This window comes from Emys orbicularis, chromosome 1 (assembly GCF_028017835.1).
Source record: "Emys orbicularis isolate rEmyOrb1 chromosome 1, rEmyOrb1.hap1, whole genome shotgun sequence".
NCBI classification, from domain to species: Eukaryota; Metazoa; Chordata; order Testudines; family Emydidae; genus Emys; species Emys orbicularis.
In genome coordinates, this window is record NC_088683.1 from 191216769 (window position 1) to 191236398 (window position 19630).

General features: G+C 44.6%; 1 protein-coding gene across 1 annotated transcript in view; it reads left to right on the forward strand.

Annotated features, from left to right (window-relative positions):
* Positions 1 to 507: 507 nt before the first annotated feature.
* Positions 508 to 19630, forward strand: part of CXADR (CXADR Ig-like cell adhesion molecule) — a 33243-nt gene continuing 14120 nt past the window's right edge. The window contains 3 exon segments of the mRNA XM_065423336.1: positions 508 to 529; positions 2110 to 2238; positions 13106 to 13111. Coding sequence (XP_065279408.1) covers positions 508 to 529; positions 2110 to 2238; positions 13106 to 13111 — 157 coding nt within the window.

Genomic DNA, 19630 nt, shown 5'->3' on the forward strand with positions numbered 1-19630 from the left:
CTCCTGCCCCGCCGGTCGGGGCCAGGCGTCGGGGCTGCCTCGGCGGGGTGGGGGGCTGCTGGCCTCGGCACCTCCCCGCTGTCAGGGTCTCCCGCGCGCCCCCCTTGGGTGTCGTTTGTAGCACGATGTTGCCCCCCCCGCGCCCCCAGAGGCGGGCTCGCCGGGTCCGGTGTGTGCTGCGGGCGGGGGGCTCCTGCCCCCTCCCGTGTGTCTGGCGCCCCCTGGCGCCCGCCGCCCAGCCCGGGGACCGGAGAGGCTGGAGTCTCGCCCGCCGGCTCGGTGCCCCTGCCGGGGCGCTGTCCCCTCCGTGCGCCGCGTTCCCAGCCGGTGAAAGTGCCTCGGGGATCCTTCAGCCGGAAAGTGGCTTTGTCAGCGAGGCAGGGTGCGCCCAGTGCGGAGCCCAGACCCACCTCGGCGCTAATCCAGCCTGTTCCTCTTCAAAAAGAGATCGCGTGGCGCCTTTCAGCGCATTTCGGTGCTTTGGTCTTTCTGTGGATCCGTGTAAAAATGTGGCTCCGCAACCTGCAATGTAGGAAATGTGGATTAAATGAGAAGCTTAGGGTAGAGCTAACTTTCACAACGATAACAGGAGTACTTGTGGCACCTTAGAGACTAAGGTGCCACAAGTACTCCTGTTATTTTTGCGGATACAGACTAACACGGCTGCTACTCTGAAACCTTTCACAACGAGTAACTTTCACAACGTTATGAATACATTCCTGGGGTGGAAGTCAAAGCAAAGAATATAAATTAGTTGGAAATACTTTGGTCTGTTCGCAGCGTATGGAGCAAAAGCAAGATTTAATTAAGCAAAAGGAGCAGTCATATTGCACTATGTGTTCCTAAAACAGCTCCTTGTTTTGACACCCTTTTGGCTGCTAAAAGGTGGATAAGCATAGTTTAATTCTTTCAGTGTATCTGCAGTTATTTTACAAATTATAGAAATGTTAGGTAATGGCACTATTTAAGGAACTGGTTCACTGTTTCCCGTTAAAATGTGTTCACTATAGTTTGCCTAAAACACTTATTTTCGATCCTGCGATAAAGTTTATCAAAGTGATGTGTTAATTCTACCTAATTTTAGGAAACTGCTACAGTTATCTGTTGAAACACTTCCTGTTTTCAAAGCTTTCAGATATTTCGTACAATTTTGCATCAATTTCGATGTAATACAAAAGAACTGTGAAACACCTGGGGAGGTTAAAAGTTAGAAAAAAATGCTTTTCAGCAGTGTTAGGATGACTCTCTCTGTTTCCTGTTGAAATGTTAATGCCATTGTTGATGTCACAGCTGTGTTGGGGAATTACTCATGGGATCAACATTTGTTATAATAGAATCTCCAAATCTAATCTCTTGTGTGACAATGCATGAGTAGTTGGAAACTTTCTTGTCAACTTCAAGTAAAAATACATGGCTGGTTTTGCTTTTTGCTATCTGTTTTACTGAATATATTACATTTGTTGATTAAGATTCATTTAAAAATAGTTTCCATGTACTTAGACTAGGCACTGTGTATAATCTGGATTGATTAATGTTAATTTTGTGCATTTAGAAACTTCTTTGTTTTCTTTGAGTCTCTTGGACAGTTCTGCCCAGAGTGAAGTTTGAACACAAATTTTTATATATAAACACAAAACACTTGATTCAGGTGAAAACTCTGTATATAGGAAAAAATACTTACAACATTACTTTCTCTTTGCAAATCATTAAACTGTGCCAGTGTATATAATCACTATCATTTGACAATTGTTAGCACATCATGTTGATATTTTATCATAAAATGGAAGTAAATGACACAATGTGTTAGTGTTAATTTGAAACTGAGTAGCAGGAAATACAATTTATAGTTCAGATCCGTCTTTATTTAAAGGTGATTTGAAGAACAGTTGCTTTCAAAATGAATTTGGAAAGAGCAGTAATCAATGTTCAGGATACCATCTATATTTAGATTTCATAAAGAGGGTAAATTTTAGCTTTTTGTTTTGTATTTACCTTATGCAAAATATTTTATGTTCCTTTAAAGGAAAGGAATATTTAAATGATTACTTTCAGTATTTTGACCTAGAGGTTTTTTCAGCTAATCTTTTCCCACTTATGACAATGATTTAGTCTTCAAGTATTCAGTTACCAAGTTGAGGAGATGCTGTGGTTATGGTTACAGTATAGTTTTCAAATTCCGATCATCTTTAAGTGGACTTGCAAATATGTCTGTTACCTCCACCTCAAATTAAAATATAAGTATTACATTAAAATATTAAACAATGTTAAGGTTGCAAAGTCAACCACTCAAAAAGTTAGGAGATGACAGAATTAATGCTGCATATTCCAACTTTAATTCAGCCCATTTGTTGTACGTGTTAGGATATCATGTGGTCATGTAATTAAAGACTATCTTTTCAAAGGTCCCCTGCCTCATCCTGTGCTTGTAATGGGTTCTATTAACTCCATGAGTAGCAGCTATTCAATGTTTTGTTTTATCCTCACCATTTGATTTGTCTTCCCATGTCTAACTTATTGTACACCCTTCTTGCTCTGCTTTGAATACAGAATTAATTTCCTCATTGGCTTTTCTTACAGAGCTGATCATTGTAATATCAATCTGCTTCATAAACATTAATTTATTTTCATAACACTTCAGTGAGGTAATGTGGTATTCTATTGTCACTTAACAGATGAGGAACTGGTGCACAAAGAGATTAAGGTAGAGAGAGCCTGCTAATTTTGGGATCCCAGTTTGAAGTGCCACGGGACTGATTTTTTCAGGGTATTTGACATGTTATATGTCCAGAACAGAGCTGTATTGACTTCCATTGTAGTTGTGAATGGTCATCTCTTCTGCAAATCAGGCCTCCAAATGTGTCAGATTCGGTACTTGAAAAGTTAGGATTCGGAACAAACAATTAGTGGCTACCTGTGAATAAATTGATTTAAGTCGGGGTAGTCAATTATTTTTTGTCAAGGTCCAGACTCCAGAGAAACATTTTTCACACTGCAATAACAGTAATGATAATAAGTATGTAAAAAGATTTCATGGTCCATTCAAAAGTGCCTGGCAGTCTGGATTTGGCCCGCAGTCTGCCTGTTGACTACCCGTGGCTTAAGTGATTTGTCCAGCATCATATAGAAACCCTGTGGGAGATGGGGGGGATAGAAGTCAGTTCTTCAGGGTGGCATTTAACTGATTTTTCCATGAGACTATCCTTTCTTTCTGTAATCCCCTGCTTTATTCACTCATTCCAACTTCTCTGAAACAAATGATGCAGAAATCTACAGACAATAGCCTCGTTTTCTATACAACCCTGGTTCATTTCTAGGACACCGCCTATCCTGTGCACTGAATTAAGCAGAGGTCATGTGGAGAAAAAAGTGTGTGATCATGTAATTAAAGACCATATATCATAAGGCATACCCACAAGGGGTCTGAATTAAGGCTGCATGGGCAATCTTAATTCTGGCATTTCCCAACTTTTGAGTACTTGACTTTGAGTACTTACATTCTCGTAAAGTAGCTTTTTTGGAAGTAATTTCCTAATTTTTTTTAAAGCAAACTGGGGAAAAAACAAATATCACAGAAAAGTAGGGCTGGAAAGGATCTTGAGAAGTCTAACCTTTTCTCCTTCTCCCCCCTCCCCCCCCCCCCCCAATTCACTGGGGAAAATCCCATAGGTTCCCTGCTGGTGGTACCATTTCCTAGTCCTTTCCATAAAATGGAGCCAACGGTGAAGACTTGGTTCTCCTTGTTTAACAAGAAGTTGTTTCTGCTGGAACTTCTGTGAAACTGAGGCTTTTATGAGGTGGTGGAGGGGGAGGATGTTTTAGCACTGCCTGTAGACACCTGGGCTGAGGCAGGACCAAGTCAACCTCCAGTGATGGGGATTCCACAACCTCTCGTAGAATCCTATTCCAGAGCTTAACTACCTTTTAGAGTTAAAGTTTTTCCTTTATCTGACCTAAATCCCACTCGTTGCCCATTACTTCTTTTCGTAACTTCAGTGGACATGGAGAACAATTGATTGCAGTTCCCTTAATAACAGCCCTTAATATATTTATTAATTTGTCATCGTTTCTCAAGACTAAACATGCTCGTTTTTTAACCTTTCCTCATAGGTCAGGTTTTCTAAACCTTTTATTGTTTTTGTTGCTATCCTCTGGACTCTCTCCAGTTTGTCCACATCTTTCCTGTGTTTAGGCATGGCTGGATTTGGTTTAAATCAACAAATGTTGGTGAACAGTTTTAGCTGATGCATTGAAATAAAAGAGAAAAATCCATCTGTAACAGTCAGCACAAATGCAGCTCCGTGCACCTCTCCCTGCTCCTCCCGCCCCCCCTCCCCCGCACCTTTTGCCTGCAGGGATTGGATGATGACACCCAAATTGGTCATTATTAGGGTTGGAATCTTTGGAGTTTGGCTCTAAAGCACAGACCTCTGCCACTTAAGCTAAGGGGACTAAAGATTGTAATCTTCTATGTGGACCAGACTGGAAGGAGGTGATCCACAGACTTTGCCATGTATTTGCTGATTGGCAGAGGATTGTTGAGACAGTGTAATCCTGGGTTCAATTCTGGATTGTGCTTTAATAGTCACAGACCCTTACATCCTGACCCCTTAATCATTTTCTTCTTTCACAACTCCTATCTCAGTCTCACTTCACTTTCCCTCCATCTCATCATCCTTTTGCATTCCAATCAGGTTAGTTCCATCTCCATGCTGCCTGAGCACCAGCAGCAGAGAATTCAGAGCTCCCTGTTCATAGTTTGGATGCCTGGCATGATAGACTCCCAGCCACCAAGAGGAACAATTTCAGGGAGAGTTCTGCTTACTCTTACAGCCTTGGAATAGATCATGCTTATTTATTCTGTGGGGATGGTACATGTGTAGTCTGGTTGATATGTAGGAACTGTATGAAGATGGATGGTGAACATATGATAATTACTGATAGTCTTTTGAAAATTTAACTGCTAAATTGCTAACCTTTTATTGGGTGCGTGTAAGCTATGGATTGCCCAGTATCTCCATGAGAGTTTCGTAGAGATCTCTGAGGCAGATTCCCATGAAGTGAGGGAGTCAGTCAACACCCTGTTCTGCCTCTCAGGCTACATCTACACTACAGAGGGGGGGGTCGATTTAAGATACGCAAATTCAGCTACGCGAATAGCGTAGCTGAATTCGGCATCTCGCAGCCGACTTACCCCGCTGTGAGGACGGCGGCAAAATCGACCTCCGCGGCTTCCCGTCGACGGCTCTTACTACCACCTTCGCTGGTGGAGTAAGAGCGTCGATTCGGGGATCGATTGTCGCGTCCTGACAGGACGCGATAAATCGATCCCCGAGAGGTCGATTTCTACCCGCCGATTCCGGCGGGTAGTGTAGACCAGGCCTCAGAGTAGGCATGTGGTGGTATGAGCATCATACAGAGACACAAGCCTGCTTTCTGCAACCCTCCTGCCCCCAACAACTCGCTTCAGCGATTCCCGAAATCAGAGCCGCTTACCAGGGGCTTCCTCTCCTGTTTGCACTTCGCCAAGCTCCGACAGCTGTGACTGGCTAGCCTCCTCCGGGGTAGAGAAGAGCTCCTGGTTGCATGCATCTCTGACCTCCGAGTCCTCTGCCTCTGGGTCCCCCACCCCCTCCACATCCTTTTCCAAGATTTCCTCCTCCTGGCTCGGTCCAGTCTCGACTGGCATGCAAGCCAACAAAGTATTCACAGTGGCCTTCTCAGTGGAGGTTGGCTTGCCACTGAGTATCGCGTCCAGCTGTTTGTAGAATCGGCAGCTCGTGGGCGCAGCACCGGAGTGGCGGTTTGCCACCCGCGACTTGTGGTAGGCATTCCGCAGCTCCTTCACTTTGACCCTGCACTGCAGTGTGCCCCGGTCATGGCCCCTTTCTGTCATGCATCGTGAAATCTGTCTGTAAGTATAATTCCTACGGCTGGAGTGCAGCTGGGACTGGACAGCCTCCTCTCCCCAAATGCTGATGAGGTCCAGAGCTCAGCATAGCTCCAAAGGGGGGATCTCCTGGTGCATGGAGCAGGCATGGCCACCTGGAAAGATGTGCTGAAACCACTACATATGTCACTGAGCAAACAGGAAGGGGACTTTCAAAATTCCCAAGGAATTTAAGGTGTGGGGCTCACGGTTGGTCACCTGAGGGCAGGGCACTAAAGTTCAAACCGATGACCAGAGAGGCGAGAACTGGCATTGTGGGACACCTCCCGGAAGCCAATCGCAGTGCTGTAATCCACCAGGGTGTCTACCCTGGCACCAAGGCGCTGTACCCCCGGCGCGGAAAGCTGTACACCTCTCGTCGGGGTGTTTTTTTTATAGCGCTGCAACTGCGCAGTTTCTGCGGACTACGTGGCTTGGCAGTGTGTACACCTCGGGAGTTACACCGCAGAAAGCTGCTTTACTGCGCAGAAACTTGCCAGTGTAGAGAAGGCCTTAGTGACTACTTCTGTTGCTTCACTTTCCCAAGCAGCTGCTAAGTGGTTCATATCAGATTTGGGTTACCTTCAGGTTTCTGTAAAGCAGCAGTGAAACTGACCAAGCTACTAAATTTCACTTGCTGCTGTTTTCTGGATTCAAAGACCAGTATTGCATTGATTCACTTATGGAAACATATCTTTGCAATCATAAGAGCTAGAAATGTTAAAATGAAAGCCTACATTCTGCAGAAATTGGTGGCTTAGCTCCTTCTCCATGCAACCTACCTGGGAAAGCTTCCTACCTGCTACTGGTGAATGGGTGAATACTTTGTTTCAGTCACTGCATTATCTCTGGTTTATTCTCTGGTAAAGGGTTTTGTCTTTTCCGACCCTTGCTTTTACCTGATTTTCAGGATTGTTTGCTGAGGGTATGTCTACACTACAAAATTAGGTCGAATTTATAGAAGTCGATTTTTACGAAGCGATTTTATACAGTCGATTGTGTGTGTCCCCACTAAGCGCATTAAGTTGGCGGAGTGCGTTCACAGTACCGTGGCTAGCATTGACTTTCGGAGCGTTGCACTGTGGGTAGCTATCCCACAGTTCCCGCAGTCCATTGGAATTCTGAGTTGAGCTCCCAATGCCTGATGGGGCAAAAACATTGTCGTGAGTGGTTTTGGGTACATGTCGTCAGTCGCCTCTCCCTCCGTGAAAGCAAAGGCAGACAATCATTTCGCGCCTTTTTTCCGTGCAGACGCCATACTTCTTACAGCAGACGGTGCAGTAGAACTGCTAACTGTCGTCATCCAACCACCGCTTCCGCTGCAACTCTGCTCTCCTGGTGCCATGGATTGACCTCGCAGGTCCTCTCATCGTTCTTTATAAATATCTATTCTCGTGGCATCCCGTTGTCATCCACCGCTTCCGCTGCAACTCTGCTCTCCTGCTCGTGTCTTGATAGCGAATTTCCCCGTGTTGTCTGTCATGCGCTCCCAGGAACCTGTGTTCTTCCTTGGGAAATGTGCGCGGTGCTAACTGTTGTCCTCCACCACTTCCGCTGCAACTCTGCTCTCCTGGTGCCATGAATCCACCTCGCAGGTCCTCTCGTCGTTTGGTATAAAAATCTATTCTCGTGGCATCTGTCATCATCCACGAGTTCCGCTGCAACTCTGCTCTCCTGCAGACACCATACCACGGCAAGCATGGAGCCCACTCCGCTCACCGCTGCTGTGAGCATTGTAAACACCTCATGCATTATCCTGAAGTATGTGCAGAACCAGAACCTACAAAAGCAGGTGAGGAGGCAATGACAGCGCGATCACGATAGTGATGAGGACATGGACACAGACTTCTTTCAAAGCACGGGCCCTGGCAACTTGGACATCATGGCGGTAATGGGGCAGGTTCATGCCGTGGAACGCCGATTCTGGGCCCGGGAAAGAAGCACAGACTGGTGGGACCGCATAGTGTTGCAGGTCTGGGATGATTCCCAGTGGCTGCGAAACTTTCGCATGCGTAAGGGCACTTTCATGGAACTTTGACTTGCTTTCCCCTGCCCTGAAGCGCAAGAATACCAAGATGAGAGCAGCCCTCACAGTTCACAAGCGAGTGGCGATAGCCCTCTGGAAGCTTGCAGCGCCAGGCAGCTACCGGTCAGTCGGGAATCAATTTGGAGTGGGTAAATCTACTGTGGGGTCTGCTGTGATCCAAGTAGCCAACACAATCAGTGAGCTGCTGCTATCAAGGGTAGTGACTCTGGGAAATGTGCAGGTCATAGTGGATGGCTTTGCTGCAATGGGATTCCCTAACTGTGGTGGGGCATTAGACGGAACGCATATCCCTATCTTGGGACCGGACCACCTTGGCAGCCAGTACATAAACTGCAAGGAGTACTTTTCAATGGTGCTGCAAGCACTGGTGGATCACAAGGGATGTTTCACCGACATCAATGTGGGATGTCCAGGAAAGGTACATGACGCTTGCATCTTCAGGAACTCTGGTCTGTTTGAACAGCTGCAGGAAGGGACTTCCTTCCCAGACCAGAAAATAACTGTTGGGGACGTTGAAATGCCTATAGTTATTCTTGGGGACCCAGCCTACTTCTTAATGCCATGGCTCATGAAGCCATACACAGGCACCCTGGACAGTAGTAAGGAGCTCTTCAACTATAGGCTGAGCAAGTGCAGAATGGTGGTAGAATGTGCATTTGGATGTTTAAAAGCTCGCTGGTGCAGTTTACTGACTCGGTTAGACCTCAGCAAAACCAATATTCCAATTGTTATTGCCGCTTGCTGTGTGCTCCACAATATCTGTTAGAGTAAGGGGGAGACCTTTATGGCGGGGTGGGAGGTTGAGGCAAATCGCCTGGCTGCTGATTACGCGCAGCCAGACACCAGGGCGATTAGAAGAGCACAGCAGGGCGTGCTGCACATCAGAGAAGCTTTGAAAACCAGTTTCATGACTGGCCAGGCTACGGTGTGACAGTTCTTTTTGTTTCTCCTTGATGAAAACCCGCCCCCTTGGTTCACTCTACTTCCCTGTAAGCGAACAGCCCTCCCCACCCCACTTCGATCACCGCTTGCAGAGGCAATAAAGTCATTGTTTCAAAATCATGCATTCTTTATGAATTCATCACACAAATAGGGGGAAAACTCGCAACGATTTGGGGACTTCAACAGCTGAGTCAAGGGAGAGAATTATTCCAGGAGTGGGTGGGTCAGCTTTTGTGGCCTGCATCATGCGGGAGGTCAGACTAGATGATCATAATGGTCCCTTCTGACCTTAAAGTCTATGAGTCTATGAGTCTATAAGGTAGCCCGGGAGGGGTGGGGGAGGAGGGAAGCACCAGGTGGGGTGGTGGATGAGGGGAGGAGGGAAGGACAAGGTCACACTGCACTTCAAAACGTATTGAATACCAGCCCTTCTGTTGCTTGGGCAATCCTCTGGGGTGGAGTGCCTGGGTGCCCGTAGCCTTCCTTCCTCCTCCCAACCCCCCCCCCCCCCTGCATTCTTGGGTGTCTGGGTTAGGAGGATATGGAACTTGGGGAGGAGGGCGGGCGGTTACACAGGGGCTGCAGCGGCGGTCTGTGCTCCTGCTGCCTTTCATGCAGTTCCACCAGACGCCAGAGCATATCAGTTTGATCCCCCAGTAGCCTCAGCATTGGATCCTGCCACCTCTCATCTTGTTCATCCATCCTGTCCTAGTGTTCACTTTCTGCTTTCCTGGACTCTGACTAGGGTGACCAGACGTCCCGATAAAATCAGGACCGTCCCGATATTTAGGTATTTGTCCCGCGTCTCGATCGATCTTCAGTCGGGATGCTGCACTCTGCTTTTTTTTTTTTTTTTTTTTCTCCGCCGGCAGCACTCGGCTGTTCTCGGCTTTTTTTTTTTTTCCCGTCTCCTCTGACTGCCGGCAGCACTCAGCTGTTCTTGGTTGGTTCCCCTCCCCCCCCCCCGAAAACCAGAGGCTGAAGGTATGCATAGCTAAGGGAGGGTGCATAAGCTCCTCTGACTGCCCGCAGCACTCGGCTGTTCTCGGCTTCCCTCCCCCCCCACTGCCGGCAGCACTGGGCCACAGTAGGGAATTGGGAGAGGGAGCTGTTTGTGTCGTTACACCGGCAGCACTTGGTTTTTGGGTTTTTGTGCTTCGCCGGTGGACCCCCCCCCCCTTCTCCCCCTGTGTCCCGATATTTTCTTCCTGTCATCTGGTCACCCTAACTCTGACATTGTTTGCCTCCACGCATTCTGCTGAGCTCTTTCAGTGTGGGAGGACTGCATGAGCTCCGGCTTTATGGTCCGTGAGCCCGCCTTGGGAGGGTATTGGCTCCAGGGTAATAAACAGTTCCTGGCTGTCAGGGAGAATGGTTTCTCCGCTCGCGTGCTGTGCGCTATCCTCCTCCTTCTCCACCTCGTCATCTTTCTCGTCCCCAAAATCCTCATCCCTGTTGCGTGAGACTCCCCGCTTGCAGGTGTCCACGGACAGGGGTGAGGTAGTAGTAGGGGCCCCCCTTAGAATTGCATGCAGCTCATCATAGAAGCGGCTTGTTGGGCTCTGACCCGGAGCAGCCGTTTGCCTCTTTGGTTTTTTGGTAGGCTTGCCTGAGCTCCTTAATTTTCATGTGTCACCGCTGCGGGTCTCTGTTGTAGCCTGTCCATCATGCCCTTGGAGATTTTTTTCAAATATTTTGGCATTTCATCTTTTGGAACGGAATTCTGATAGCATGGATGCATCTCCCCAAACAGCGATCAGATCCAGTACCTCCTGTTTGGTCCATGCTGGAGCTCTTTTGTGATTCTGGGACTGCATGGTCACCTGTGCTGATGAGCTAGCCATGCTGGCCAAACAGGAAATGAAATTCAAAAGTTCCCAGGGCTTTTGCTGTGTACCTGGCTAGTGCATCTCAGTTGAAAGCGCTGTCGGGAGCGGTCACAATGGAGCACTCTGGGATAGCTCCCGGAGGCCAATACCGTCGAATTGCATCTGCACTACCCCAAATTCGACGCGGCATGTCGATTTCAGCACTAATCTCCTCGTCGGGGAGGAGTACAGAAATCGATTTTAAAAGCCCTTTAAGCCGAGAAAACTGGCTTCGTTGTGTGGATGGGTGCAGGGTTAAATCTGCTAAATTTGACCTAAACTCGTGGTGTAGACCAGGGCTGACAGTTGGCTCTTCTCTCAATTGGTTGATTTCCCCCCCTCTCCCCCCTTAAAAACAAGCTTCACTGGCATGCCTATAATCATCTTAAGTAACTTAACAGGTTGAATTATTGTTTTTGAGGGAGATAAGAAATAATCTTTATTATAAGTAGCTATTTGGAACAAATCCATCAAATTAACTTTTTTCTTGTTTATGAAGGAAAAATATATCCCACTTCAGCAAAAATTTGGAGTTCCTGCTTCAAATCTTCAGTTATGATATGTACACTAATACAGTGTTTCCCAAGCTTGGGACGCCACTTGTGTAGGGAAAGCCCCTGGCGGGCCGGGCCGGTTTGTTTACCTGCCCCGTCCGCAGGTCTGGCTGATCGCGGCTCCCACTGGCCGCGGTTCGCTGCTCCAGGCCAATGGGGGCTGCTGGAAGCGGCGCAGGCCGAGGGACGTACTGGCCACCGCTTAGTATTTATAGATAAATCTTCCCTTGACTTGGGGGAAATATAGAGTATTTTAGCTTCAAATAGTAAGCTTAAAACTGTTTAGTTTGTGATCTACACTGACCTTTCTCTGACTACTTTTCTGGGTTTTTTTTCATCCCCTCCCCTATCTACCATCACCACAGGCAGTACCCTTGGACTCACTTTATCTCTTAGCAGTTTTAGAATAACCAAACATTTTAACACCTCTATGCTGTCATTCCTTTCTAACCAGGTCTGCTTGAGGTCAGAATACCACATTTTACAGAGTCTATACTTGGTTATTTTTGTACACCCCAGCACATTCTAAGGTTAAAACGATGAAAAGTAGGCTTTTTAAAACATTTCAGTAGGTTCACTTTTGCTAAATAAAATCAGTTCGTAAAGTAGAGAGGGTAGTTGCTTCTGAAATTGTGAATGTTAAAGGCAATTTAGTCTGATTTGCTTTTGTTTGTTTGCCTATTGCTTTTTCTTCCTCTGCCCTAGAGAGCAGTAGGCACCCATGCCAAAACCCTTAGTGTAGATGCAGTTATACTGGCAAAACTGCACTTTGCTGGTATAGTTTTATTTTGCTTGGAGTTGAGGGCTGAGAGAGTGTAGTTGGAATAAGCTATACTGGCAAAACCATGCTTTTGACAATACAAACTGTGTTCATGCTAGGAGTGTGGTGTCGGTATAGTATACAGATATAGCTATAGTGGCAACATGCTCCTAGTATAAACCTGCCCCCAAACTTATTTTGAGAAGAAGATACAGGCATAAGATGGTAACGTGTGATGATAAACCACATGTACTACTAGCTAATGGCTGACCCACAGAATCTATTATGTCCATTAACACCCATTTGAAATGCTATTAATTCTAAAAAATTCACTGTATTCATTAGTTAGACATTCTGTAATATAAATAAGTAGAAAAACTAGCAACATTTACACTGTAAAAAGGAGACTAAAGTGGCTTTGCTCCTTGCTCTTGAAGACTAAGTTTAAGATTCAATGTAACTGAGTTGAAAATTGGGTTGGTTTGCAGATTTCCAAGTGACTGGGGTACATGGGAGTAAATCAGAAGTGCTGCCATATCACTACGGTGAGATACATTTTTAGATAAAGAACAGTGGTTCGAGGATTCTCTGTGTGGTGATCCTCTTGACCATTATTGCAGTCTTGTAAAATCCCACTTGAGCGGCACTAGTAATATAAGTATTTTTATATATTCAACAAGGTAAAGGTGGGTGAATGGATTGTGGGCTGGCAGAGTTGACTGTCTTGTACAGCTGAATCATTGGGTTATCTGAGAGATTTTGTCCTGATTTTTTGAGAGGGAATTGTGTGGGATAATCTATGACAAATGCAACCTTCTTATGCCAGGTATAACAGAATTTAGATATGTCTATGTGACATACAAATCAACCCAGGAATACATGTTTCTAGTATCTCTTGACTATGCAATTTGAAGTTACACTGGTAGTATGTGTGGTTAAATTAAATGCCCTTGTAATTGAACTGGTGGGATAGCATCAGTGTAAATATTAGCAGTACAATATTAGCAGTAAAATGTCCACCCTAGTTACGGTTTTTCAGGTGCAGGTCAGCTGCAGTTCTGCCCTAAACTCTCACTAGTGCTGTACCATCTGATGACAATTTATCTGCCCTTGGAGTACCTATCCCACAGATCCTGGCATAGCTGTCTGAGGCTGTGGGTTTCTGAGAGTTTCCAAAAGGCCGTCTTGGAGCCAAGGGGAATGTTGAAGTCTGACCTCTTCTCCCCCTCCCCCCAATATACTGGGGAAAATCCCATAGGTTCTCTACTTCTGGTACCATTTCCTAGTCCTTTCTATAAAATGGAGTCAAAGGTGAAGACTTGGTTCTCCTTGCTTAACGAGAAGAGGTTTCTGCTGGAACTTCTGTGAAACTATTGAGGCTTCTATGAGGTGGTGGATGGAGGATGTTTTAGCACTGCCTGTAGACAGCTTGAGAAGGAAGAATAGTTCTTGGAATTTGTAATTCACCAGTCATGCATTCATCATGCTTGGAGTAGACAACATTGCACTGTACTTGCAGATGGTGGTGTCAGTAGGTAGAGCATCACTTTTGCGTTTGGATCATAACTACAGACTTGAGTTCTTGAAGCCTGTGATGAGCAACAGTGTCTGCATAACTTGAGAATGAATGGATTTTACAGTATCTTCTTTTGTGGAATTCCAGACCTTATGGATAAGAGCTCTCCTTTGTGTGGAAAAGAGGGGCAGTTACCCTGTGGAAGCTGGCCTCCGTGGACAGTTGCTGCTTATATGACACCATTTCGGCAGTGGGAAGCCTATGATGAGTGAAGTTTGGTCATTTGTAGGGCATATAATGTGTTGAATCGGTGCATGGTTAAGGATTTAAATAGCTGGGACTCCCAAACCGTATGAGCAATTGAATTTATGTGCACATTTTATGGCAGCCTCATATAAATCTAAATGCAAAATAATGGAAAGAGGTTCAAACTATTCAGTGGTGAGGCAAGCCTTAATGGCTCACCCTGGCAGGTTCATGGATGTGTACACTGGGTGACCAGGCAGTGTACGTAACGCTAGAATTTTCAAAATGTGTTGATCTCTCAGGAGCGCTGCTCTTCCTGAACAAGTGGCATGGATGGTTTTTGTGTCCCCACTGATTCCAGGTGACCAGGTATATGCATTTTGGCAATGGCTTGTAACCTTTTCCTGAGTACACAAACCTGAAGAAATGCAGATTCACTGGTATACTCAGTAGGTTAAGGATGGCAGTGGAGGAGTATGCTGTCAGCAAGTGGTGGATGTCCGACCTGCAATGGCTTGTTTATTGGCTAATATAGCGATTGTCATATGTCTGCTGCATTTTGCATAACATGTAAAAGCTGAGAGTAGGTTTTCACTGAGTATTGAGAGAGTCTATGCACAGCTGGAGAGACAAGCAGTTGCACCTGAGACTGTTAGTGCAGACTGCAATTGCCACACTGCACAAATTAGAAATGCTCCATGTACATATTTTCAAACTGAAAGTGGGAATTTGATTGTGGAGTCAAATCAATTCAGTGAAGTGAATCTGACTAGTAGCTGACAGGAGTCTCTTTATGCTGCGGTACAGCTGTTTCTGTTTCTGTACAAAAAATATCTTTATCATTCTTTTTGTGTGTAGTTTAATGTATAGTGCCTGGATAACTTTACAATTGATTTATGTTCTATAAGTGAGGGAGTTGGTTTTAAATGTTCATGTCTACAAAACTAAAAACTCAAGTCTAAACAAAGCCATGACAGTTTGCCTTCCTCGAAGCAAGCCTTTTCCAAATGGTGGTTGTAAAGCTTGTACACTCAGGGAGTGTCTTTGTGTGTGGAAGCCAGTGGGGAGGGGGCTAAATAGGAACTGGCCTTTATAGAACTCTGAAATGGATAGGTCGATTTTGCCCTAATTTTCTCAGTTTTTAATATTTTGAGAAGCATGAAAAATTTCAACACAAGAGGTGACTAAAGAAGTTTACTATGTAAACCATTTTATTACTTAACTGTGTAGCACACTCTAACAGACATCCTTTATAATGTAATGTTAGACCTAAGACTTAATGTCAGTCATTTGACCCTCGTGCTAATCTCTCATCTACGTATCTGAGAAACAATAATTATCAATTGTGAAAGCTGCTGCAAAGATCATTCTCTCAGCCTGTTGATTTTGATCCCTTGTCACAGAGCAAGTCAAGTGCTTGCTCTTTGCCACTCATTGGACTGCTGTGAGGGAATCCTGCTGCTGAATCCCAGGGAGTTCGAAGCCCCCAGAATGTGAATAATCGAGGCACTGCTGTTTCCAGGCACACAAATCTGCACCTCAAGAGTATCTGCCAGACTCCATTGCTCACTTGTTAAATTTTCAAATGAGCACCTTTATATTTTCTCCAGGCTTTCCCCTCATGCTTGGGAGGAGTTCCTCACAAACACTTGAAAAACTGCCTCATTATCCTCTTTCCAATCTCTCCTGTGATGCTTACAAAAATTGACAATTGTTAGGCTGCTTGTATGCTGATACTGTCTTTCATACTGACCAATATTGTCTCATCGTTTCCTTTTACTCCCCGAACTGTCTGTATTCATCTGTTGTCTCTTGTCTTGTATGTAGATTGTACGCTCTTGTAGGGGGAGGAAGAGCGTGGTGCATGTTTTTGTTCTGTGTTCAGCTCCTAGCACAGTGGGGTCCAAAACCAGGGCACCTAAGTGTGATGGTAATAGAAATAATTAATCAGGGAGGGAAAAAGCCGTAATCACTCTCAAAACTCATAATTGTGACATCAGAACTATATTTATACTGAAATTCTAGTACTTATTCTACCATTAGCTATCATCAGTGAAGCCCCATGGATGGTAACAATAGTGGAAATACTAGTATGGATTAGGACAGGTTTTAATCACTATCTCAGCTAAACAGTGATGGTAACTTTACCCTGCTTTTGGAAATTTTCCCCTTCTCTCTCTCTCTCTCTCTCTCTCTCTCTCTCTCAGGGAATATCCCTTCTCCTTTCCACTTGCTTGAGCATTTTCAGTGGGTGAGGTACAGGCGCCATTCTCTGTCTGGTGCAGTGGAGCTCAATGGCAGAGTGAGAGTGGGGGGTTGCAGACTTTCCTTAGTGTAGACACAGCTGAGCCCCTGCTACTATGCTGTGGCAGCAGTGGTGACTCCTGAAAGAGCTTCTGCGTGGGATGGGGAGGGGCTTGTGTGCCTGTGCCCAGTCAGCTGCATGAGCTCCCTCTTCAGCTCCTCCTGCTCCTACTCATTTGAACTGGGTAGGGTGGGGTGGGATGGGATGAGCTTGTGAGCTAGAGAGAAGGATCCTGAGGGCTGCTAGTTTGTCAGCCCTACTGTAAACAGGGCCGGCTCCAGCATTTCTGCCGCCCCAAGCAAAAAAAAAAAAAAAAAAAAAAAAGTCGCGATCAGCGGCGGCAATTGGAAAAAAAAAAAAAGCTGCGATCAGCGGCAGCAGTTCAGCGGCAGGTCCTTCGCTCCTAGAGGGGGTGAGGAACCTGCCGCCCCCGAATTGCCGCAGGTGCCGCCCCTCTCCCTTGGCCGCCCCAAGCACCTGCTTGTTAAGCTGGTACCTGGAGCCGGCCCTGACTGTAAAGCCTCTTGCAAGAGGACCTCTTCCCATCTAAAGAGTCAGTCCTCTGTTAGGAGAATGTAGAGGATATTCTTGGTTTAAAACTCTAAATGTATGATTTCTGCAGAGTGAACCTATGTAGATAACTTAACTTCCTCTGACAGGCTAGTGAGGACATTTTATCACTTCCTCATATATCTTGTTCTTTTAATTAAAAGGTGGGTGTGATCACCAGTCAAACTATTATTCTAGAACTTAATGAAATAAGTGGGGAAAAAAGACCCTTTTAAAATACAGGCATTTCTCTCTGGCTGTTTATGCTGCTTAATCCTTCCTTCTTTCTGTTCACCTTGATACATCATAAAGAACCCCTTTTCATGTCACCTCTAAAAATAGGTTGTATTATTGAATAAGTTTGCTTAAAGTACTGACATAGAGCTCACCACATGCTAAGAAAAATTCTATTGTCCAGTAGCTCTGGACAGCCAAAAACCTACTGTCCTCTGGATAAACTGCTACCTTACATTCAAAATCCTAGATGCATGTCAGACATCTGTCAATCAAAGCCCGAAATGAAAAGTGACTTGCTCACTTTCCTTGTAAATGTCAGCAATGACTTAAAGAAATATAGGATTTTCCAATGTGTCTCAATCTCCTTAGTGGCACTGGAAACATGGAGATGAGAAGAAAATCAGGATGTATCTGGTTGAATGAGAGCAAAAAGAAAAGTCCCTAAAATGAACTAGAGGTAGAGACATTTGGGGGATGATGGGCATTATTTTGGTATAGTGTATAGCTGGTGCCACTATTCAGTTCTTTTTGTTGACACTGACTTTCCTGCTAGGGGATAGGGAGGTGGTGCACTTCTGTTGCCAAGATCCCAGTTTTGTTACTCTGCTTCACACTGTCTGCCTTCATTAAATTTGTGTAGATTGCTCTACTGGAATTTCAGGAGGCTTTTACTTAATTGCAGACTGACCCACACCACGTTGGATCATTTAAATGTGTCCAAATCAAATCAAACTAAACTTATCAAACGTGCATCTTGAGTAGTTCTCCAGAATCTGAAGATCCTGGATATAGGAATAGATAAAGCTCTATACTTAAACTTGTTTTGTTAATAAAGCTTTTTATAACTCTGTTGGATAGTGGTTGTACAAAAGGAATTGTAATCTTTGCTTTCCTATGGTAATGAAAAGAATACAAGTGTTCTGTGCTTCTGAACTTGATAACTATGTCCCTGTGGAGCAAGGTCATCAACTACTGATGTTGCTAGGAAACCAGCTCAGGAACAAGAGCTTCAAAAATGTTCAGAACAGTTTGTGAATACAGGGATAGATACAAAAAGAATGGACTATTGGGTAAAGATTAAACTCATTTATTGTCCTTTCACTTTCAAATTTATTTTAATGATAGTCAAGCAAAGTATTTAGAAAAGTCCCTTGTTCACTTTTGGAGTTACTTCCTAAGGCCCAGATTCTGCAAAAACCCATGCTAACTTTACTCGCCTGAGCAGTGGAGACTACTAACATGAGTAAAGCTAAGCACAAGTTAGCTGTTTGCCGGTTTTGAACCTAAATTATCTATAAATATTTTAAGTTATTAAGCTTTACTTTAATCTGAGAAGAAATAACTTTTCTGACAATTGCTAAATGCAGACACAAAAATAGTACATGCTTAGCAAGTCTTTGCCACTGGAGTATGCAACTTTTTAAAGGGATTCCTGTCAGTAATCATGCTATTGACTGAAACTATTGCATCTTCTATTTATTACAGGTAGCACCCAAGATGTAACGGATTAGAGGAGAACATATCTTTTTTTTCCTTTGTTTCTTTACTTTGTGCATAGACACATTTTGCCACTTTCACTGTTTCTCCTGTAAGCATCCATTTCTCCTGTTTGTATGATCCTTTAATACAGCAACAAGGGGAAATATTTCTTTAAAATAGGAAAACATGATTACATTACTTTGGATTTGTATACAAAAATAAAAAGAGCCCTAGGCACTCCTGTCATAAATTGCAAAAAGAGAAGTAAAACTAACAGCCAGCAGAACTCTCCATCGACACAGACCGAACTTCATGCTCTATGGTAGCCCTTGCAAATAGATTTACCTTCCAGTGTGTCCCAAAGTCAATGGACCTGGCCTATATTGGGGAAAGGGGAAGCTTGTTCCAGAAGTGCAGTCCACTCACATAGAACACTCTAGCTCCCTCTGTTAAATTCAGAGGAATCCAGCTTCAGCATCTCCACTGTTCACAAGTGTGACAGTACAGTACAAGGAGAGAGGTAGTCTCTAAGGGCTGGTCTATACTACGGCTGTAAGTTGACCTAAAAGTTATGCTATTTCAGTTATGTAAGTTACATAACTGAAGTTGACATAACTTGGGTCCCGCGCTGTGTTCATGGGAGACGCTGTACCGCTGACTTACCTTATTCTTCTCAGGAAGCTGGAGTACAGAAGTCGACAAGAGAGTGCTCTGCCATCGACTTAGCAGATCTTCAGCAGACCTGCTAAATTAACACTGCTGCATCGAATGGCCTAAGTAAGGTCACACACTCTATAGAGCTTTATAGGTCAAAACCATTTCAATTCAGTCCAGAAAACCAATAGGCAGCCAGTGTAGATCACAGAAGAAAAGTGTCATGTGCTGCCATTGAGAATCACCACTTATTATAAACAGGCCATTGTATTCTGCACCGATTTAAAATGCTAGGTTGAGGATATTGCAATAATCCAATATGTAACAAAACCCACAAAAATTGACAGAGACACCTGGTGGCAAACAAAATAAAAAACTTTTTACCTCAACTTTTTACAAAATAATGAGCTTGCAAATTGATAATGCCCCCTTTTATGTGTATTGGAAAGCCTTGCTCATAGCTGAGTTTTTGTACAGCATTAGATGTACTTTATAAATAATCTGTGCTAGTAATTTTATGATGATGATCTCTGCACAGTAATACTTT